Source organism: Sciurus carolinensis, chromosome 1, assembly GCF_902686445.1.
Source record: "Sciurus carolinensis chromosome 1, mSciCar1.2, whole genome shotgun sequence".
NCBI classification, from domain to species: Eukaryota; Metazoa; Chordata; class Mammalia; order Rodentia; family Sciuridae; genus Sciurus; species Sciurus carolinensis.
Window position 1 is genome coordinate 106,803,975 of NC_062213.1, and position 24,285 is coordinate 106,828,259.

General features: G+C 35.6%; 1 protein-coding gene across 1 annotated transcript in view; it reads right to left on the bottom strand.

Annotated features, from left to right (window-relative positions):
* Positions 1-401: 401 nt before the first annotated feature.
* Positions 402-24,285, bottom strand: part of LOC124958263 (bile acid receptor-like) — a 38,552-nt gene continuing 14,668 nt past the window's right edge. The window contains exons 5-11 of the mRNA XM_047516136.1: positions 21,554-21,696; positions 21,358-21,462; positions 21,118-21,217; positions 20,359-20,472; positions 4,180-4,302; positions 3,916-4,029; positions 402-1,166 (exon numbers count right to left, since the gene is read on the bottom strand). Coding sequence (XP_047372092.1) covers positions 931-1,166; positions 3,916-4,029; positions 4,180-4,302; positions 20,359-20,472; positions 21,118-21,217; positions 21,358-21,462; positions 21,554-21,696 — 935 coding nt within the window. The 3' untranslated portion in view covers positions 402-930. The remainder of the gene's footprint in view (positions 1,167-3,915; positions 4,030-4,179; positions 4,303-20,358; positions 20,473-21,117; positions 21,218-21,357; positions 21,463-21,553; positions 21,697-24,285) is intronic.

The window sequence follows — 24,285 nt, forward strand, 5'->3', positions numbered from 1 at the left end:
CAAGAATATACACAAAGTACCCCTGGGAGCAAAAATTAATACATCTAATTAACATTTTCTTGTCAAGTCTATAGATTCAATATTCCAATGTTTTAAAAAGTTTTACATAGTGAAAATTTTAACTGTAGTCTGGTTTTCTTTATTGAAAACCAAAATACTACTTCTAGTCAGATAATTACTTAAAGTCACAGGTGTCATTTACTTTTACAGTCTTTCAAAACAAAAGTGCCAATAGTTTCTCAATTCATGTATTTCACATGAACTTTATTTTTAACATATTACCATCTTAGTCCCTATAAGAACTAAAATGTTTGTGGAAAGATTTCAGGTTTTAAGAAAGTCATTGTTTCTACAAAAGATGTTAGCAAAAATGTCAAAATATTGTCTCCCAGAATGAGAAGTAAATCATGATAAATTTCCCAATTTTATTAAAATATTTTAAAGATCTGTTCTCTTGATTTTTTTTTCAGTATCTTTCATCACAAATTTTCCAATTTGGCTTATTAAAAACCTCTTTTAAAGACCTTAAAATGTCTTATTCCATCAATCTGGCCTTACTTAATGAAGGTCACCAATTGCCTCCTTATAATTACAATTGTTTTCACTAGATAGCCTTTTTTATGTCTATAAATTACATATTTTCAACTAAATGAAAAAAATAGTTTCTTCAGATGATAACTCTTACATTTCCTTTTGGAGAAACCATGCAGAAGCAATAATAGTTCCTTGTTTTGAGTCCAATCTTGAATTTTAGGTGTCCATTTAGTGATAGGATTCCACAAAACTTGATGAGCATTGGTGATATCCATTTTATGATGATATGTTGGTAACATAGCAGTCATGTTAATGTTTTTCAAACAATCATCCAATTTAGATATAGAAAATTTAAGACAAACCAGAACATTCTAAAATTTCAACAGTGTGACTTGACTACATATTCCATTTCTCAGAAAATAAATTAGTCAATTTGGGGTCTTTTGTTTTCCAAGTGCTAAGTATTTCTGAGTAGTTGTGATTCAGAGTTCTCAGTTCAGTTAGCCTCCCTATGAGATGAGCAAAATGCTGTGGGTTTTCTGCATGGTAAATTTTTGAATATTTATACAAAATTTGTAAAACTGGTTCTTGTAAATTCTCCACATGTTGCTTATTTTCAAGACATGGACGATCTGAAAAACATTATCATATTTATCTTAATGAATATTGGAAAGCAGAAGATAATTCGTTTTAAGACAATGCAGTTTTTTCATTTTTTTTGATTTTGTTTTTGTCTTTGTTTTGGTGCTGGGGATTGAACCCAGGGCCTTGTGCATGAGAGGCAAGCACTCTACCAACTGAGCTATATCCCCAGTCCTGACAATCAGTTTTTAAATAACAAAAAATAACAAATATTTGCTGAACCCTTAATATATGTCAGATATTATGATAAGTAATTTGCCTCTGTGCATTATTTTATTTAATCTTTATAATACTGTTAGGACTGATTTGGTGGCACAGGCATATAATCCCAATTACTCAGGAGACTGAAACAGAAGGATCACAAATTCAAGGCCAGCCTGGACAATTTAATAAGACCCTGTCTCAGAGTAAAATTTGTAAAAGTCTGGAGGATAGGGCACAGTGGTAGAATGCTTACCTAACATACCTGAGACCCTGGCTTTAATCTCTAGTACTTAAAAATATATATATATTAGGTAAGCTCTATTTTTATCACCATCCTCAGATGATTTTCTTGAAACTTAGAAAGTTAAGTGATTTCCACAAAGTCACATTGGAAGGAAGGGTCAGTAAGTAGTTTTAAGAATATAAGAGCAAGTAAGGGCTTTATTTGAAGTCTTAGAAGATTAATTTCCCAAGGTCAACAGTAAATAAAAGGCAAAGCTTCTTAAGAACTTGCCTATAAATATAAGTGCCAACCAAGAATTTCATAGTGAAATTTCAAATTTCAAATTTCAAGCATTTATTCATCTAGTCATTGGGCCAAAGATACAACAGTGAACATAACAGACAAAATTTCCTCCCCTCATTGAGCTTATATTCTGAGCTCAGGGAGAAGTAGGGGAGAAGAGGGGCATATACAGATTTTTTTAAATAAAAATATAACATGACAGATAGTGGTATATTGTAGGGGAAAATAAACAGGAAAAGAGATAATTTGTTTTATTTTATTGTATTTATTTATTTATTCTTGGTACCAGGGAATTGAACCCAGGATGCTAACTACTGTGAAACATTCCCATCCCTTTTTTTTTTTTTTTTTTTTTTTTTTTTGAGACAGGATCTTGCTCTGTTGTTTAGGGTCTCACTAAGTTGGTATGACTGGCTTTGAACTTGCCATCCTCCTGCCTCAGCCTCCCAGGCGATAAATTACAGGCAAGCACCACCGCACCCCTGAGAAATAACATTTAGGGTGCAGGGAAGGTAGCTATTTTTAAAAGACTGATCAGAAATAAAATGACACTTAGCAGAAATCGAAAATGGTGAAGGAGGGAGTAATGCGGCTATCTGGAGGACAGATAAAAGTCTTTCCAGACAAAAGACTTATCAAACATAGTAGAACCTGTGGCAAGACTTCTTGAAATTTCCATGGAACATCTGTGCCAAAAGCAATGAGCTGAACAACGCTGTTAGGTCCCCTCTCACCCTGCAGGAATTCTGTATCTATACACACTTGAATAAGTTCTACTCCTATACTCATCATGGAAAAATAAACAAAAAGCAATGCACTGGGAATGGAGTAAGGGAAAGAGGTAACGTAAACAGTAATAGAACTTTGGCTTCTATCTGTGTAAAATGGAAGTAATTGAAAGACATACGCAGAGGAATGACATGATCTTACTTATATTTTCAAACACTTACTCTGGCTTCTACATAAAGAATAGACTCTAGAGAAGCAGGCACAGAATCAGGAAAATCAGTGAGGAAATTAGTTTCCATTAGGGTGTAAGCTAGAATAGTAAGAAATTATTAAGTTCTAGTTATATTTTGAGGATTGAACAAAAGGGTTTGTTTTGTATTTAACATGAACATAAGAAAAAGAAAGAAAGAATTTTGGTTTATGAAACTTAAAAGATGGAGATACTCATTTAGAATAGATGGAGGAAAAATAGGATGGGTAGAGAAACAGCAAGAGTTCATTTTCAGGCTTGTTAAATTTGTTGTGCATATTAGACATCCGAGTTGAAATACTGAATACAATGGAATTTAGGGGAGCATTCCAGGTTGTTATATAAATTTTGGAGTGGTCAGAACATACATGACCATTAAAACCTTGACACAGGATGAAATTACAAAGGAAATGAGTATATAAGAAAAAGGATTGAGCAACTGAGCACAGGACACTAACATTTATTATTGTGGAAGATTAACAAAGGAGACAGTAGCTATCTGTAAAGAAGGAAAAATCAAGAGACATGGTAGTCTGAAAATCAGTTAAAAAAAAAAAAGCATGTTGAGAAGGTTGTGTGATCAACTGAAGCCAAGTAATAAAAGAGAATATGATCTTCTCTTTCAAATGTAGTGGATAGGTCACTGGAACCACCAATACTGAAATCCTGATGATAGTGATAAACTACTGTAGAGTGGAGAGGAAAGAGCAAAATTTGACCATAGAGAGTTCATGAGTAAGAGAAGACAAAGAGAAACAACAATATAGACAACTTTTTAAATTTTTTTTTCCTGTAAAGTGGAACAAAAGAATGGGGGAACAAATGAATGTGGATGTAAGGTCAAGAAGACATTTTTTTTTAAGATGCAAGAAACAGCACATTCAGAAGCTTAAATGAATGCTCCCATAAATAAGGAAATTGTGATAAAACAAAATTGGTACATTTGGCTACAACTGATAATTAGTAACTATCAAATTCATGATTTCATTGCCAGATTTAATCCAGACATTTACTGCTGAATCGTTTTTACCTGAAAAAAGCACAGCCATTGCTGCAAGTAAAGCATATTCAGTATTAGTTATGTAAAGTCCACTCATTCTTCTGTAGAAGTAAAACAATGAGGTAATAAATTCTTCAGTAATACCTAAGAAGATTAATATAAAAACAAATTTTCATTTGAACATAGTGCAGAATCAAATATTATCATTTTTCACAAAATATTATAAGAAAATGAAACAGTATGTCTAACAATTTTTCTATCCTATATAATAATTTGTATGATATGCAATATTACCAGTTAGAGTAGCAGGACAGTCTTCATTGCAAAATTTGTCCATAGAATAAATAACACTTCTATCACCACTCTGATTGTGACCATTCAATGTATGAGCTGAATGATTTGATAGTCTCATAGTACCTAGTAAAAGAGAAAAATATAAAGCCTGATTTTTTTCTCTTTATATAGATAGTAAATTCAATCTCTTTCAGAATCCAGCATAGCAATTAAGTGAGAAACATTCTCAACAAATAGTAGCTCATATTTATAGAGAGAGATTATATAGAAGGCCCTCTAAAATGTGTTTTCCATGATGCCATATGTTAAAGACAGTGGCTTTTTTTTTTTGTACTTGGTATTCAATCTAAGAGTATCTTACCACTAAACTAAGTACCCAGTCTTATTTATTTTTATTTTGAGATAGTTTCTCCCTATATTGCTGAGAGTCTCAGTTGCTGAAGTTGACCTTGAATTCGAAATTAGACTGCCTCCTGAGTCATAGGATTACAGGGATTCACCACTGCCCCGGTAAGCTTGCCTTTATTTAGGTTAGATTCAAGGTGGTGGACTAGAGGAAGGTTGCATGCCCTGTTGTTCTGTGACCTTGGATTCAAGGAGCAGAAATATTGCTTCTGTGCCAGGTAAGTCAAAGAGGGATTTTACTAAAATTCAATATTGGACAGTTAGAGTGTCTTAGAGACTCAGAACTTTGGATACATTAAACAAAGAAAGAGGACTACAGTGGGATCAAGCTGGTGTGGGCAGCAGAGGTAGTGGTGCTGGTTCAACACAGGAGGGAGAACTCAGAGAAACACATTGGACAGAGTTGCCAATGTGTCCATTTCCTGAGATCAGAAAAGCAGTCTTCCCTTAGCTGATCCAGAAGCTGCACTGTATGCTGGTGCATGAAAAGCACCCTGTGTTTCCCAACTGACCATGGAGAGCTGAGGTAGGAGCCATCTTGAGGCCACCACATTGCAGCTGCTGCTGCTGCAGGAGCTGGGAGATTTGAACAAAGATAGCTGCATGGTCCTGTCAAGTGCCTACCTCATGACCTAGACTGTACCTAGCAGAATGAGAGTTAAACAGGCACAGAGAAGATTGTACTTAGGGGGATTGAAGTTGGAAAAGTGAAAGGGATTCAAACTCTGATGGCTCATGAGAACAGCTGAAGCAGCAACTGTGAATACACTCAGGGACTAAAAACCTGGGAAGCCTGGAAAGGCTGTGTTCGTGGGTAGCAGAGGGGGTGAATGATTCCACTAGTAGATCCTAGGGAGGCTCTTGAGATCCCGATTCCCAGTTGAGACTGGCAACTGCCAGGTCCTACAGATATGTTGATCTAATCTCTCCAGAGCAGATACCACTCAATAAAGCCCCTGAGATCAGATCAGACTTAAACCTCACCTGGAAGAACTCCACTCATAGAACTCTGTAGTGGTCCCACCCTGAGACTGCATCAACCTGGTCTCTGCAGACAAAAATCCAGCTGACAGTACTTCCCACTCCATCCTACCTCATACTGGTGAGAAGGGAAGTAGAGAATTTTTGAACTCCAACTGGTAACTTGATGAGCAACACAAAAAGAGGAAGGGTTTAACAACTCTAGGCCCTCACTCTTGTGCTCAGTACATAGCTCAAGAAGAAATGGAAAGAAATTTGAGCATAGACAGTGATTATTTTGATCACATCAGTGGAAATGATTCCTTAGTTGTTCATTAAGAATCTTTTTTCCTTTTTTTTTCCTTTTTATTCTTTTGTTTTTAGTGTGTGTGATTGTGCTGATTGGTTCATGGACATATATACATATTTGTTTTTTCTCATTTGAAACATTCTTTTCTAAATGTATTTTTCCTTGCCTTGTCTTTGGAGGGTTAGAGTTTTTGATTAGTATATTTTGGTTTTGTTTTGTGCTGTTTTTCCTTTGTCTGGTTCTCATTTCTCTTTCTCTCTTCTGCTAAGTCAAATTTTATTGTTCTCTCTTTCACTCTTCCTTTAATTTTTTACTTCTATTTTTTCTCCTCCTTCCTATCACATTCTACACCTGTTCTGCATTCTCTCTGTTCATGTTTTGAAATTGTAAACTCTTTTTGGCCTTTCTGTCACATTTTCTTTTCTCTTAATTAACTTATTCTTACCATCTTTTTCTTTTTTATTGTAAACAAATGGGATACATGTTGTTTCTCTGTTTGTACATGGAGTAAAGGCATACCATTTGTGTAATCATAAATTTACATAGGGTAATGTTGTTTGATTCATTCTGTTATTTTTTTCCCTTCCCCCCACCCCCTCCCACCCCTCTTTTCCTGTATGGAACCACCATTTGACCCAGTGATCCCACTCCTTGGCCTATACCCAAAGGACTTAAAATCAGCATACTACAGAGATACAGCCACATTCTTACCATCTTTTATGGTAAGAATGGTTTATACAATGTATGTATAAAGTTGGTTTATACAATGCCTGCCCCCACCATTAATGCTGTTGCAATTATTACTGCAGTGGATGTCATATTTGACCTGTTGTTTGATTTAATACCAGATATAATAAGGTTATTTATTGTTTTTGCTGATGGCAGTTGCTGACCCTACCATTTCTTGGGTTTTATGTGGCAATTAACATTATAGATGTCATAGTAGGAACTAAGTATTTAGTTAAATGCCATATATTGTTTGCATTGGTTGTTGCTGTTATTTACTTCCCTTTAATCTGTGAGGTCCTGGAAACCTACAAGGATACTACAAGATCACAGGATAGAAATCTGCTGCTGAACTAAAGTCAACAAAAAAGCACACCTTGCTCCATTCACATTATTGATACTCAATCTTCAGCTATGCTTTTACATGAATAGAAGAGATGAAAATCCAAACTAATGACCAGGCCCCAAGTAGAAACAGCTGGGGTGGGCCCCCATGTCCCACCTAGGGACATCCATTAATATAGAAGAAACAGAGTGAAGTAACACAGAGACTGTAAACACCATACAGATGAGGGGATCTCAATCCAGATCACTCTAGGACACTTTAGCAACTGAAAACTGTGCCCTAAAAAAAGAGATAGAGAAACCCACTTGAACTGATACATAAGACTAAGACCTCTGAAAACATGAGAAACAAACAAATCTTCCTCCAAAATCCATAATCCCCCCAAAAAGGAACCCACTTATAGTGATGTAGACAAAAACACAAAGAAAGAGTATAAAAAACTGATTATCACAATGTTCAATGAACCAAAAGATCTAAGGAAGGAATTAAGAGAACAAATACAGAAGATGAAAGGCCATTTTAATGAAGAAATAGAAATAGTGAAAAGAAACCAAGCAGAACTCATAACAACAACAACAACAACAAAAATAAGATTGATCTAATTACAAACTCAAAGATATCAATAAAAGGCTCAATGGTGTAGAAAATAGAACCTCAGTCCTTGAAGACAGAACTTCAGGCATCGAAGACTATTAGCTATATGATCGATCTTGACTACACAGAAGGCAATAAAGGGGAAAATATATAGAACATGACCAGAATATACAACAACTCTGGGACAACTTTAAAGATCAAACCTGAGAATCACTGGGATAGAAGAGAACATGGAGATACAAACAAAAGGCATAAAGAACATTTTCAATGAGATTGTTATCAGAAAGAAGATAGGCATCCACATACAGGAGGTTTATAGAACTCCAAATAGACAAGCCAAATGAGAAGCTTGCTGAGACATGTCATCAACCTTGCATAGAAAATAAGGAAATGCCTTACACAGAAAATAAGGAAAGAATATTAAAAGCTGCAAGAGAGAAACAACAGTTCGCATTTAAAGGCAAACCAATATGGCTCACTTCTGATTTCTCTGCTCAGATCCTAAAACCAAGGAGATGTGAAATGAAATATTCCAAACCATAAAAGAAATGACTGTCAACCAAGGTTACTATAACCAGCAAAACTCATTTTCAAATTCAAGGGAGAAATAAAAATGTTCCATGACAAGAATAACTTAAAGAATTCATGAGCACCAAATCAACACTACAAAGAACACTCAAAGTTATACTTTACACAGAGGAACAAAAAAAAACAATTCCCAAAACACACAAACAGTGGAAGTTCAATAGAAGAATAATCCACTAAATGAGAATCAAGGCAAGATAAAATGTAGAAAAAAACAAAATGGCAGGTAGTCATGAACACATATCTATACCAATGCTATATATTGATGGTCTCACCTCTCCAATTAAAAGACACGGATTAGCAAAATGGATCAAAAACAAAATCCAACTGTTTTCAAGAGACCCATCTTATAAGCCAAGATCCATAGGCTGAAGGTTAAAGGATGACAAAAAGTATTCCAGACATATTGTCCAGGAAAACAAGCAGGAGTGGCTATTCTCATATCTGACAAAGTAGATTCCAAGTAAGAATTAATTAGAAGAGACAAAGAAGGACATTACATCCCACTAAAGTGAACAATCCAACAAAAATATATAACCATAGTAAACATTTATGTCCCAAATGTCATGTAATGTACCCAATTACATGGAAAAAAATATGCCATGACATTAAATTCCATATACTCCCTAACATAATAATACTGGGTTATTTCAATAAACTCTTCTCACAAATAGGTCATCAAAACAATAAATCAACACAGATATCTCAAACCTAAACAAAACCAAAAATCAAATGGACCTAACAGGCAGTTACAGAATATTCTACCCCCAAATAACTAAATTTACCTTCTTCTCAGCTGTGCCTGAAACTTTTTCCAAAATAGATCATACTCTAGCCACAAAGCAAATCTTAGCAAATATGAAAACACTGACAGAATTCCATGTATTCTTTGTTTTTTTAAATTTTTTAATTTCTAATTTTTTAATTTTATTTATTCTAATTAGTTGGTCATGACAGTAGAATGCATGTATACATTTTGATATATCATACAAAAATAGAGTATAATCTCTCCTTTTTCTGATTATACATATTGCAGGATCATATTGGTCATGCAGTTCATACATGTACTTGAGGTAATAATGTCTGTTTCACTCTACTATCATTCCTTCCCCCATGCCTTTTCCCCTCCCTTCCCTCCCCTCTACCTAATATAAAGTAACTCTATTTACCTTGGAGGCATTGACTACTTCCCCACCCTAAGCCCCAAAGTGTAGTTGTAGTCCACTTTTAGAAATAAGGCTCTGTACAGTGTTACAGCTCCATTGAGGCTTTTAGTTCTCCACAATTGTGTTTGTAGGGCTGATCTCTGCTCTCACAATCAATATTTATGTAGGAAGCAAAATACAGAGAATCAGCATTCTTTTTTTTACTTAAGTAGGAGGACAATCACTTATCAAGTTATTTTTCTACACTTCAAAATATGATTACAGTTCTTAATTATTTCAGAACTACATAGTTATCAAATAATTATTTAGACACACACAAATTTGTGTTCTATTAAGTTAATTAGAGTACAGCCATAAAACTTGGCAGTCAATGCCAGTTCCCAACATTTCATTATTTCCATTTTATTTATGAGAAAACTAAAACCAGCCTTCAGCATCTTGGTTTCCTTCCACCCAGCCAAGTCAGGCAAGTGTTCATGAAACTCCAAAACTAAGGAGACCTTGATGCCACTTGACAGAAAGAAAATAAAATCACAAAGGCAATGCAAGTGAGAACTATATGCCAGCAAATGAAAACAGAAGCATCAAAGCAACAATGAGAAGAGCATAATTAGGCCATGTGTTCTATCAGATCATAATTGAATGAAACTAGAAATCAACATCAAGACATAGAAACCATGTCACCTCGGAGACTGAATGATATTCTCATAAAGAATCGATCAAAGAGGAAGTGAGAGCACAAATCAAGAAATTTTTAGAAATGAATGAGAAAAAAGACACAACATGTCAAAAGCTCCTGGACAGTATGAAAGCAGTTCTAAGGGGCAAATTTATAGTACTGAATGCCTACATTAAAAAATTAGAGGAATCCCAAATAAATGAACTTATGCCTCAAGGCCTTGGGAAAAGAAAAATAAGCTAAACCAAACGCAGTAAAAGACAGGAAATACTTAAGATCAGAGCTGAAATCAATGAAATTGGGAATAAGAAAACAATTCAGTACTACTGTCAAGTATAACTAATTAGAACAAATTAAAAATTTTTACAAAGAAACTAATACACCAGATTAATTTAATGAAGAGTTGGTTCTTTGAAAGGTAAAGAAAATTGACAAACCCTGAGCTAAACTAACCAAAAGAAAGAATGAAAAAAGCAAATCAACAAAATCAATGATGAAAAAGGAGATATCACCACAGAGTCCTCTGAAACACAGAGGATTATAAGATCCTATTTTGGGGGTGATCCAAGATGGCGGACTAGAGGGTGACTGCATCTCCTGTTGCTCCAGAACCCAGGATTCAAGAAGGGGAGGCATTGAGAGACTCGAACTACAATAGAGCCACGGGGTGAGTCTCCCCGACCGGGTGAAGCTCGGCCCGGATGGCAGACCCAGATAGGGGCAGCTTCTCAGAGCAGGGCAGGGCAACTAGAGTCTTCCCCAGGTAGCCCTGCTCCCTCTGGCATTGGGCCCCTCCCACATGGCCAGCTTCTCGGAGCAGGCCCCCCAGTGAGAGCCTTTCTGCACAGAACCAGCTCTGAGTCCCGGAGCCATAAGCAAGCTCTGGCCCGCAGGCAGCTTCAGGGACCAGGACAGGGTAGCCAGGGACTTCCCCAAGCAGCCCTGCTCCCTCCGACAGTAGGCGACTTTCAAGGCTAGTTTCTTGGAGCAGACCACCCAGTGACAGCCTTTCTACACAGAGCCAGCCACAAGTCCCGGAGCCAGCAGAGAGCTCCGGCCCGCAGGCAGCCTGTGGGACCAGGGCAGGGCAGCCAGAGACTTCTCCAGGCGGCTCTGCTCTCTCCGGCGGCTGGCTCTTTCCACGGGGTGATCCAAGATGGCAGACTAGAGGGTGAATGCATCTCCAGTTGCTCCAGAACCCAGGATTCAAGAAGGGGAGGTATTGAGAGACTCGGACTAAAATAGAGCCATGGGGTGAGTCTCCCCCACCTCGTGAAGCTTGGCCCGGGCAGCAGGCCTGGATAGGGGTGGCTTCTCAGAGCAGGGCAGGGCAGCTAGAATCTTCCCCAGGTAACTCTGCTCCCTCCGGCAGTGGGCTCCTCCCACACGGCCAGCTTCTCGGAGCACCTGCCCAGTGAGAGCCTTTCTGCACAGAACCAGCTCCGAGTCCCGGGGGCCAGCATTGAGCTCTGGCCTGCAGGCAGCTTCAGGGACCAGGGCAGGGCAACCAGGGACTACCCAAGCAGCCCTGCTCCCTCCAACGGCAGGCGCCTTTCACGGCTACCTTCTTGGAGTAGACCGCCCAGTGAGAGCCTTTCCGCACAGAGCCAGCTCCAAGCCCTGGAACCAGTAGCGGGCTAGGGGCAGCTTTCTTCGGAAGCACTGCATTATCAAGATCCTCCAAGACTTCAGGCTACTGAAGGCTGGGAGGTGATATACTGGAAATCTACAGTGACACTATAAGCCAATAGAGGAAATCTGTAATATCTCGGAGTCCCACTGACATCTGACCAATATGAGAAAACAAGGGAAGAAAATGTCCCAAACAAACCTAGATACTATATCAATAAAACCCAATGACAGCACAGCAGAAGAAATGACAGAAAGGGAGTTCAGAATGTAAATAATTACAATAATCAGGGAAGCAATATGCAGAGCATTGAAGAGCAAATGCAGGCATTGAAGGATGAGATGAAAGAGCAAATGCAGGCATTAAATGATCGCACCAATAAACAGTTAAAAGAGCAAATACGGGAAGCAAGAGATCATTTCAATAAAGAGTTAGAGATACTGAAAAAAACAAACAAACAGAAATCCTTGAAATGAAGGAAACAATAAACCAAGTTAAAAACTCCATAGAAAGCATAACCAATAGGATAGAACACCTGGAAGACAGAACCTCAGACATTGAAGACAAAAATATTTAATCTTGAAAACAAAGTTGACAAAACAGAGAAGATGAAATGATGAACAGAATCTACAAGAATTATGGGATATCAGGAAAAGACCAAATTTAAGAATTATTGGGATTGAGGAAGGCACAGAGAAACAATCCAAAGGAATGAACAACCTTTTCAATGAAATAATATCAGAAAATTTCCCAAATCTGTACAAAAGTACAACAGACCCACACCAAGGCACATTATTATGAAAATACCTAACATACAAAATAAAGACAGAATTTTAAAGGCCGCGAGAGAAAAGAATCAAATGACATTCAGGGGGAAACCAATAAGAATATCAGCAGATTTTTCAATCCAGACCCTAAAAGCTAGAAGGGCCTGGAACAACATTTACCAAGCCCTGAAAGAAAACAGATGCCAACCAAGAATCTTATACCCAGCAAAACTTACTTTCAGATTTGACGACGAAATAAGATCCTTCCATGATAAACAAAAGCTAAAGGAATTTACAAAAAGAAAGCCGGCGCTACAGAACATTCCCAACAAAATATTCCATGGGGAAGAGATGAAAAACAACGATGCAAATCAGCAACAGGAGGAACTAGCCTAAAGGAATAGCCAAATAAAGGAGAAACCAATTCATGTCAAAAAACAAAAATGAGTCAAATGACTGGGAATACAAATCATATCACAATAATAACCCTGAATGTTAATGGCCTGAACTCATCAATAAAAAGACATAGACTGGCAGATTGGATTAAAAAGAAAAATCCAACAATATGCTGCCTTCAAGAGACTCATCTCATAGAAAGAAATACCCACAGACTAAAGGTGAAAGGATGGGAAAAAACATATCATGCATACAGATAGCAAAAAAGCTGGAGTATCCATCCTCATTTCATATAATGTGGACTTCAAGCCAAAACTAGTCAGAAGGGATAAAGAAGGACATTATTTACTGCTTAAGGAAAGCATAAATCAGCAAGACATAACAATCATAAATATCTATGCCCCGAACGTTGGCTCATACATGTACGTCAAACAAATCCTTTTCAATTCCAGAAATCAAATAGACCACAACACAATAATACCAGGCAATTTTAACACACCTTTCTCACCACTAGATAGATCTTCCAAACAAAAATTGAATAAAGAAACCATAGATCTCAATAACATAATCAACAACATAGACTTAACCGACATATATAGAATATACCATCCAACAAAGAACGAATACACTTCTTCTCAGCAGCACACGGATCCTTCTCTAAAATAGACCATATTTTATGCCGCAAAGCTACTGTTAGAAAATACAAGAAGATAGAGATACTGCCTTGTACTCTATCAGATCATAATGGATTGAAATTAGAAATAAATGACAGAATAAAAAACAGAAACTTCTCCAATACCTGGAGATTAAATAATACACTATTATATGATGAATGGATAATAGAAGACATCAGGAGAGAAATAAAAAAATTCTTAGAAGTAAACGAGAACAAAGACACATCATATCAAAATCTCTGGGACACTATGAAAGCAGTACTTAGAGGAAGATTTATTTCACGGAGCGCATTCAACAAAAGAAGAAACAAATCAACAAATAAATGACTTAACACTACAGCTCAAAGCCCTAGAAAAAGAAGAGCAGACCAACACCAAAAGTAGTAGAAGACAGGAAACAGTTAAAATCAGAGCTGAAATCAACGAAATTGAAACAAAAGAAACAATTGGAAAAATTAACAAAATAAAGAGTTGGTTCTTTGAAAAAATAAACAAAATTGATAAACCCCTAGCCACACTAACAAAGAGAAAGAGAAAAAACTCAAATTACTAAAATTCGGAATGAGCAAGGAAATATCACTACAGACACAAGTGAAATACAAAACATAATTAGAGCTATTTTGAAAATCTATACTCCAACAAAACAGAAAACCTCGAAGACATCAACAAGTTTCTAGAGATATATGAATTACCTAAACTGAACGAAGAGGACATATACAACTTAAATAAATCAATTTCAAGCAATGAAATAGAAGAGGTCATCAAAAGCCTACCAACAAAGAAAAGTCTGGGACCAGATGGGTTCTCAGCCGAGTTCTACAAAACCTTTAAAGAAGAGCTCATTCCAATACTCCTCAAAGTATTCCATGAAATAGAAGAGGAGGGAACCCTCCCAAACTCGTTCTATGAAGCCAATATCACCCTGATACCTAAACCAGACAGAGACACATCGAGGAAAGAAAATTTCAGACATTTAAATGAACATCGACCCAAAAATTCTCAACAAAATTTTAGCAAATCGCATACAAAAACATATTAAAAAGATAGTGCACCATGATCAAGTGGGTTTCATCCCAGGGATGCAAGGTTGGTTCAACATCAGGAAATCAATAAATGTAATTCACCATATCAACAGACTTAAAGTCAAGAATCACATGATTATTTCAATAGATGCAGAAAAAGCATTTGATAAAATACAGCACCGCTTCATGCTCAAAACATTAGAAAAAATAGGGATAGTGGGAACATTCCTTAACATTGTAAAGGTCATCTACACTAAGCCCATGGCCAATATCATTCTAAATGGTAAAAAACTGAAAGCATTCCCCCTAAAAACTGGAACAAGGCAGGGATGCCCTTTTTCACCACTTCTAGTCAATATCGTCCTTGAAACTCTAGCCAGAGCAATTAGACAGACCAAAGAAATTAAAGGGATATGAATAGGAAAAGAAGAACTCAAACTATCCCTATTTGCTGATGATATGATTATATACTTAGAGGAACCAGGAAATTCCACCAGAAAACTTTTAGAACTCATAAGTGAATTCAGTAAAGTAGCGGGATATAAATAAATCCAATGCATTTTTATACATAAGTGATGAATCTTCAGAAAGAGAAGTTAGGAAAACTACCCCATTCACAATAGCTTTGAAAAAAATAAAATACTTGGGAATCAATCTCACAAAAGAGGTGAAAGACCTCTACAATGAGAACTACAGAACACTAAAGAAAGAAATTAAAGAAAACCTTAGAAGATGGAAAGATCTCCCATGTTCTTGGATAGGCAGAATTAATATTGTCAAAATGGCCATACTACCAAAAGTGCTATACAGATTCAATGCAATTCCAATTAAAATCCCAATGACGTACCTTACAGAAATAGAGCAAGCAATCATGAAATTCATCTGGAAGAATAAGAAACCCAGAATAGCTAAAGCAATCCTTCGCAGGAAAAATGAAGCTGGGGGTATCGCAATACCAGATCTTCAACTCTACTACAAAGCAATAGTAACAAAAACGGCATGGTATTGGTACCAAAATAGAAAGGTAGATCAATGGTACAGAATAGAGGACACAGACACAACCCAAATAAATATAATTTTCTCATACTAGACAAAGGTGCCAAAAATATGCAATGGAGAAAAGATAGCCTCTTCAACAAATGGTGCTGGGAGAATTGGAAATCCATATGCAACAGAATGAAACTAAACCCATATCTCCCACCGTGCACGAAACTAAACTCAAAATGGATTAAGGACCTCGGAATCAGACCAGAGACCCTGCATCTTATAGAAGAAAAGTAGGTCCACATCTTCAACATGTCAGCTTAGGACCAGACTTCCTCAACAGGACTCCCATAGCACAAGAAATAAAAGCAAGAATCAATAACTGGGATAGATTCAAACCAGAAAGCTTTTCTCAGCAAAGGAAACTATCAGCAATGCGAAGAAAGAGCCTACAGAGTGGGAGAAAATCTTTGCCAATCATACTTCAGATAGAGCACTAATCTCCAGAATCTATAAAGAACTCAAAAAACTCAACACCAAGACTACAAATAACCCAATTGTCAAATGGGCTAAGGAAATGAACAGACACTTCACAGAAAAAGATCTACAAGCAATCAACAAACATATGGAAAAATGTTCAACATTTCTAGTAATAAGAGAAATGCAAATCAAAACCACCCTAAGATTCCACCTCACCCCAATTAGAATGGCGATTATCAAGAATACAAGCAACAACAGGTGTTGGAAAGGATGTGGGGAGAAAGGTACACTCATACATTGCTGGTGGGGTTGCAAATTAGTGCAGCCACTCTGGAAAGCAGTATGGAGATTCCTTAGAAAACTTGGAATGGAACCACCATTTGACCCAGCTATCCCACTCCTTGGCCTATACCCAAAGGACTTAAAATCAGCATACTACAGAGATACAGCCACATCAATGTTCATAGCTGCTCAATTCACAATAGCCAGAGTGTGGAACCAACCTAAATGCCCTTCAATTGATGAATGGATAAAGAAACTGTGGTATATATATACAATGGAATATTACTCAGCCATAAAGAATGATAAAATTATGGCATTTGTAGGCAAATGGATGAAATTGAAGAATATCATGCTAAATGAGATAAGCCAATCTCAAAAATCCAAAGGAAGAATGATCTTGCTGATAAGTGGATGATGACACATAATGGGGGGGGGAGGGGTTAGTTTTAGGGTTAGAGTTAGGGTTAGGGAGGGGGGCAAGAATGGAGGACTGAAGGACTGTATAGAGGGAAAAGAGGGGTGGGAGGGGTGGGGGGGGAGGGAAAAATAACAGAATGAATCAAACAACATTACCCTATGTAAATTTATGATTACACAAATGGTATGCCTTGACTCCATGTATAAATAGAGAAACAACTTGTATCCCATTTGTTTACAATAAAAAAAATCCCATTTTGAAAATTTATATCCCAATAAACTGGAAAATATGAAAATGTGGACAAATTTTTAGATATATATATCCTGCCCAAATTGAACCAGGAAGATATGGAAATCCAAAACAGATCAATATCAAGTAATGAAATTGAAACAGCAAATAAAACACTTCCAAAAACTAAAAACCCTGAACCTGATGGTTTCTCAACTGAGTTCTACAAGACCTTTACAAAAACACTAACACAGTCTTCCTCAAATTATTCTATGAAATTGAAAGAAAAGGAGCACTCCCAAATACATTTTATGAGCCTTCTATAACCCTGAGATCAAAACCAGATAAAAACACATCAAGGAAAGAAAACTATAGACCAATATCCCTGAGGAACATAGATTAAAATATCCTAAATAAGATACTAGCAAACCACATTTAAAAACACATCAAGAGCCAGACAAGGTAGCACACACCTACAATCCCAGTAGCTCAGGAGGCTGAGGCAGGAGGATCGTGAGTTCAAAGCCAGTCATAACAACTGAGCAAAGCCCTAAGTAACTCAGTGAGACTCTCTCTCTAAATAAAATACAAAAAAGAGCTGGGGATGTTGCTCAGTGGTTAAGTGCCTCTGGGCTCAATCCCGGTACCAAAAAATTAAAATTAAAATTTCTTTTTAAAAATCAAGAATATAATACACCATGATCAAATGGGTTTCATTCCAGTGATGCAGGGTTGGTTCAACATACACAGATCAATAAATGTAATTCATCATTTAAACAAAACTAAGAACAAAAATCACATGAGCATGCAGAAAAGGCCTTTGATAAAATCCAGTACCCATTCATGTTAAAAATGCTAGAGAAGCTAGGGATTGAAGGAAGTTACCTCAACATCATAAAGGCCACTTTAACAAAGCAAAAGCCAATATCATACTAAATGGAGAAAAGTTAAAAACATTTCCACTAAATTCAGAAACAAGACAAGGCTGTCCACTGTTGCCACTCCTATTCAATAGAGTCCTTGAAACATTAGCCAGAAATCAAAGGGATACAAATAAGAAAAGAAGAAGCCAAAGAAGCCAAACTATCTCTGCTTGCTCCTATATCTAGAAGATCCAAAAAACTCCATCAGAAAATTTCTAGAGCTTATAAATGAATTTAGCAAAGTAGCAGGATACAAGGATACCCATAAATCAATAGTTTTCCTATATTCCAACAGTGATTCAGTTGAGGAAGAAATCAGGAAAACCATTCCATTCACAATAACTGAAAAAAAAAAAACTTGGGAATTAATCTAACCAAGGATGTAAAAGAGCTCTAAAATGAAAATTATAGAACACTGAAGAAAGAAGTTGAAGATCTTAGAAGATGGAAAGACATTTCATGTTCAGACAGAATTAATATTGTCAAAGTGGACATACTACCAAAAGCAATATACAGATTCAATGTGATCCCCATCAAAATACCAATGACATTCTTCATAGAATTAGAACAAAAACAATTCTTAAATTCATTTGGAAGAATAAGAGACCCAAAATAGCCAAAGCAATACTAAGGCAGAAAAGTGAAGCAGGCAGCATCACAGTACCTGATCTGAAATGATACTATAGAACTGTAGTAACAAAAACAGCATGATATTGGTACCAAAATAGACATGAAGACCATGGAATAGAAGACACAGAGATAAACCCACAGATCTATAGTTATCTGATATTTGACTAAGGTGCCAAAAATAAATCTTGTAGAAAATGGTGCTTGGGAAACTGGATTGCTTTATGTAGAAAAATAAAATTAGACCCCTATTTTTCACCCTGCACAAAACTCAAATTGAAATGGATCAAATTCTTAAGAATTAGATCAAAAACCTTACAACTACTAGAAGAAAACACAGTGTCAATGCTCCATCATAGAGGTGCTGGAACAGACTTCCTTAATAAGACTCCCAAAGCACAAGAAATAAAACCAACAATCAATAAGTGGGATGTCATTAAACTAAAAAGCTTCTGCACACTGAAGGAAACAAGAACTTGTAGAAAGAGACAACAGAATGGGAGAAAATCTTGGTGAGCTACTCCTCCAATACAGGATTAATATCCAGAATATACAAAGAACTCAAAAAACTTAGTACCAAAAGCAAATAATCCAATCAATAGATGGGCAAAAGAACAAAACAGAAATGTCTCAATAGAAGAAATGTGAAAGGTCAATAAATATATGCAAAAATGTTCAACATCTCTAGCAATCAAGGAAATGCAAACCAAAACTGTACTAAGTTCCATCTCATTCCAGTCAGAATGGCAATGACCAAGAATACAAACAGCAATAAAGGCTGACGACATCGTGGGGAAAAAGGAACACTTGTACATTGTTAGTGGGACTTCAGACTAGTACAACCACTCTGGAAAGCAGTATGTGGTTTCCTCAAAAACCTAGGATGGAACCACCATATGACCCAGTCAGTTATCCTACTTCTGGGTAATTTCCCCAAAAATCTAAAATCAGCATACAAAAGCAACACCATCATATCAATGTTTACAGCAGCACAATTCACAATATAAAATTCATATATATATATATAATATATATATTCACATATATATCAAAACACATATATATCAAAATTTATTAATCCATTCATCTGTTGACAGGCATCTGGGTGGATTCTATAATAAACACACATACAAACATATATATACATATATGTGTGTACACACACACAAAATAGAGTTCTATTCAGTCATTAAAATGAATGAAATTATGACATTTGCTGGTATATGGATGGAAATGGAAATGTCACACTAAGGGAAATTAAACTCAGAAACTCAAAGGTCAAATGTTTTCTCATATGCAGAAGCTAGAGTAAATAAAGGAAAGGGTGAATGAAGGATAAGATTACCTAAAGAATCAATGAAAGACAAATTAATAGACAAGTGGAAGGAAGTCTCGTAAAGTAGAGGAAGGAGCAGTGGAGAGGATGGGATGGAAAAGGGGGGAAGTAGGAGATCATGAACTGAAATCAATTTCCACACATGTATGAGTTTGTGGGGATGAACCCAACTACTATTTATAACCATAAACTCTAATTTGAAAAAAAGGAATACCTTTTTAAAACAGACAAAAATGTAAGCCAGGCACAGTGGTATATACCTGTGACCCCAGTGACTCAGGAAGCCAAGGCAGGAGGACTATGTTCAAGGTCAGCCTCAGAAACTTAGGCCCTAAGTAACTTCAAGGTCAGCCTCAGAAACTTAGTGAGACCTTAAGTAACTTAGTGAGACCCTGTCTCAAAATAAAATTTAAAAAATTAAAAAGGATTGGAAATATGATGCAGTGGTAAAGCTCCTCTGGGTTCAATCCCCAGTACCAAAAAAAAAAAAGGACAAAAAAGTATTAGAACTATAAATATATCTATCGTAAGATGTTTATTCCTATACTAATTGGTAAAAATGAAATGTAGAATAGTTCAGTTATATCATTTGTTGCTAAATTTTATTATAAATATTAAAATTAAAAATAAAGTCATTTTACTTTCAGAGGTTGATACTGTCTGATTGTAAAGTTGGGCCATATGAAGGAAGATCTCTTCAATTTTTGATCCCTTCTGTAATGCAGTCTGATCCTCGCTGGTCAAATTTTCGAATCCTTTAAGAAAAAAATCACAAAAATATAGAAAATGAAAGATAATTTTCAGACATAATATTCAATGTTTTAAGTTATGTATTTACTTATGAATTCTAAATGTTCCCTTAGAATAATCATGATATTTAACTTCAAATTTGAATAAAATTCTTGATTAAACATGCTAAAATTTTGGGGCACTTTCATGAGAACTGGATAATCCTTTTCTTCTAGGAAGAACAAATTGAAACATAGTTGATTTAGAATTAAAGAATTTATTTTTACAATGAGTTACGAGTACATGTAAATAGCTAAGTTTTGGCCAAGAGCGGCTCCATGTTTTTAATATTGTACAGGGAATCTTCTTTTTGTTTCATGTTTCATCTAAAAAATAAAAACAAATCATTTCCAAAAACATGCAAATAAACATATTTATCTTAACTCTAAGTATTTGAAGTTATTTGAATGATATTTTTAAATATTTAGATTTTCATCCACATGATCAATTAAAGCACACATAATAAACATGTTTGATAGAAGTGGTATTGGTAGAAAACATAGAGGTTTTGTTTTCCTTATAATATCCTCTTATTTTAAAATAGGGAACATTTTTTAAAAAATATTTAAAGTATTAAATTACTTTAATTTTTCCAAAAATAAAGTAATTACCTGGAAGTCCCTTGGTAAAATCCATCAGCCCCTGTACATGTAGAATGGCTATCTCTGAGAGTTGTAAAAAACTCAATTCAGGATTGGCATATTCCTGCAGCTAACCCATAGAAAGAATATAATTAATAAATCATTACATTCTTTCAAACAACTGTTGAAACTTTAAACTGTTATGTTCATTCCTTTACTTTCTAAAGGAAATTAGTTATAAATTATTTCTTGCTAGTAATAAATACATACAAATTTCTTTGTTTCCTCCAAAGGAATAATATATTTTTTATGTGCAATCACAATGTTTTTAATAAGCTGATGTTCCTCTTGAGTTAGTTCCATACTCTCCTGAGTCTGCTAGAAAGCATAGTGAGAAATTAATACATACTCATTAAACAAAACATCATTAAAGAAACAAGAAATTGTATATGAAGAAAAGTCTTGCCATTTTTCCAGATCTAGTGGTGGATGATACAAGTTTGTTGTCTGCTCCTTCCTCTTCCACTTTAATGTTATAGTAAAAACTATTATTCTGCTTAAAGTTCTTTCGAAGCCTCTTTGATTTACATTGGATTTCTGTGAGTAAACCTGTAATATTACAAAATTTATGTAAAACATTTTGACTTGGCAATAACATTATAAGATTTTTAAGAGAATTGTCTTACAGTGTACACATACATGATAATACACTTGCCTTTTTACAAAGAACATTTATTTGGGAGTATGTATATATACAGCAATTAAATTTATTACATTTCTTTCTCCTTTTTCTTATACAACTATGATGAATACCTAAAATTCCTTTATTCCAGACAAAAATTTAAAATAAATTTGCCCCTCCAAATTATAAACTTAAATTTTTATATAATAATATCCACATTAATTTTATCCTGGAAGCAATAGAGAATACTGTTTAATAGAGAATACCTTATCAACATCTTCTTGTGATTTTTCAAAAAGAGTAAAGTCAAGTTTTTTTTTTTTTTATTATAAACAAGACAAGGTAGTGATATTTGAGTAAACAATTTTAATTTGGGGGTTATTGTTTTTATGAATTTTTAAATCTTCAACTGGTACTTCTGCCTGAACAGCAGCAATTCCCACAAATCACTACTAAAATTAGTTAAATATTAATATTAAACATTAATATTTACCTTTCATGTGTCAGTCATTTTTACAAGCATTTAAAACGTATCTATTGTATTAAAAATATTATAGGCTGGGGGTGCAGTACAGTGACAGAGTGCTTGCCTAGCATGCATGAGACCCTAGGTTTGATCACTAATGCTAAATAAATGAATGAATAAATAAATAAATAAAACCAAAACTTGCTGGGCACTGTAGTACACACCTGTAATCCTAGCAACTTGGGAGACTGAGGCAGAAGGGTTGCAAGTTTGAGATCAGCCTCAATAACTTAGTAAGACTCTCAGTAAATTAGCATTCAATCCTCAGAATCAAAATTATTAATTAATTGAAAATATTATATCAGGAGCGAAAATGGAGAACAAAAGCCATAGTCTCTTTCTAAATGATTTCATTATTTTGTTAGGGAACAAGAATATATCCAAATACGAAGCCATTTAAGCTGGGCATGATGGTGCTCACCTGTAATCCCAGGGACTTGGAACACTGAGTTAGGAGGATTGCAAGTACAAAGTCAACTTAAGCAACTAACTGAAGCCATAATCAACTTATTTAGAACCTGTCTCAAAATTAAAAAAAAATTTTTTTTAAGTGCCAGGTGTGGTGGCGCACACCTGTGGTCTCAACAGCTGGGGTGCCTGAGGCAGAAGGATTGGAGATTCAAAGCCAGCCTCAGCAATTTATCTAGGTCTTGAGCAACTTAGTGAAATCTAAATATATATATATATATATATACACACACACACATACATATGAATGACTAGGATGTGGCTCAGTGGTTAAGCACCCCTGGGTTCACAAATATGAAATCATTTAAAACGTATCAAGAAAGGTTACTGAGTGGTTTTCAAGATGGCAGAATAGAGGATGTCACTTTCCTGGTTGCTCCATGGCATGAAACCAAGAAAGCAGACAGGCAGCTTCTCCACAAATGAGGTACTGGAAACATGCAGGGACACTACAAATCCACAGGGTAGAAACTCTACTACCTCAGATCCATACTGTTAGATGTGTAGACACACACAAACAACATGAAAAAGCAAGGGAACAAATCACCCCAAACAAACCAAGATACACAATAACAGAATCCATAGACACCACAGTGGAAGAAATGTCAGACAAGAAGTTGAGAATATACACAGTTGAATTGATTTGCAAAGTAGAGGACAGTATAAGGAGTGAAATCAGAGAGAAAATACAAGAAGTGAAAGATCACTTGAATAAAGAGGCAAAGATTCTGAAGGAAAAAGAAAAACAGAAATACTTGAAATGAAGGAATCAATAAACTGAATTAAAAATTCCAAGGACAGCATCACCAACAGACTACATCACTTGGAAGTCAGAGTTTCAGGCAATGAAGATAAAATATATAATCTTGAAAATAGACTTGACCATGGAGAGAAGATGTTAAGAAACCATGAACAGAACTTCCAAGAATTATGTGAAAATATGAAAAGACCAAACTTGAGATTTATAGGGATAAATGAAGGCATGGAGATACAAACCAAAGTAATCTACAATCTTTTCAATGAAATAATATCTGAAAATTTCCCAAACCTAAAGAATGAAATGGAAAGTCAACTACAAGAGGCTTACAGGAGCTCAAATGTACAAAATTACAACAGACCCACACCAAGACACATTGTAACGAAAAATGCCTAACATATAGAATAAGGATAGAATTTTAAAGACTGCAAGACAGTACAACCATAGAAACAAAATTATGTACCCCACTTGTGTGCAATTAATCAAAATGCAGTCTGTAAAAAATTAAAAGCTAAAAAAAAAAAAAAAAAAAAAAAAAAAAAAAAAAGACTGCAAGAGAAAAAGATCATGTATAGGGGGAAACCAATTTGGAGCTCAGTTGATTTCTCAACCCAGATCCTCAAAGCTAGGAGGTCCTAGAATAACATACACCAAACTCTTAAAGAAAACGGATGCCAACCAAGAATTCTATATCCAGCAAAATTAAGCTTCAGATTTGAAGATAATATAAAAACCTTCCATGATAAACAAAAGTTAAAAGAATTC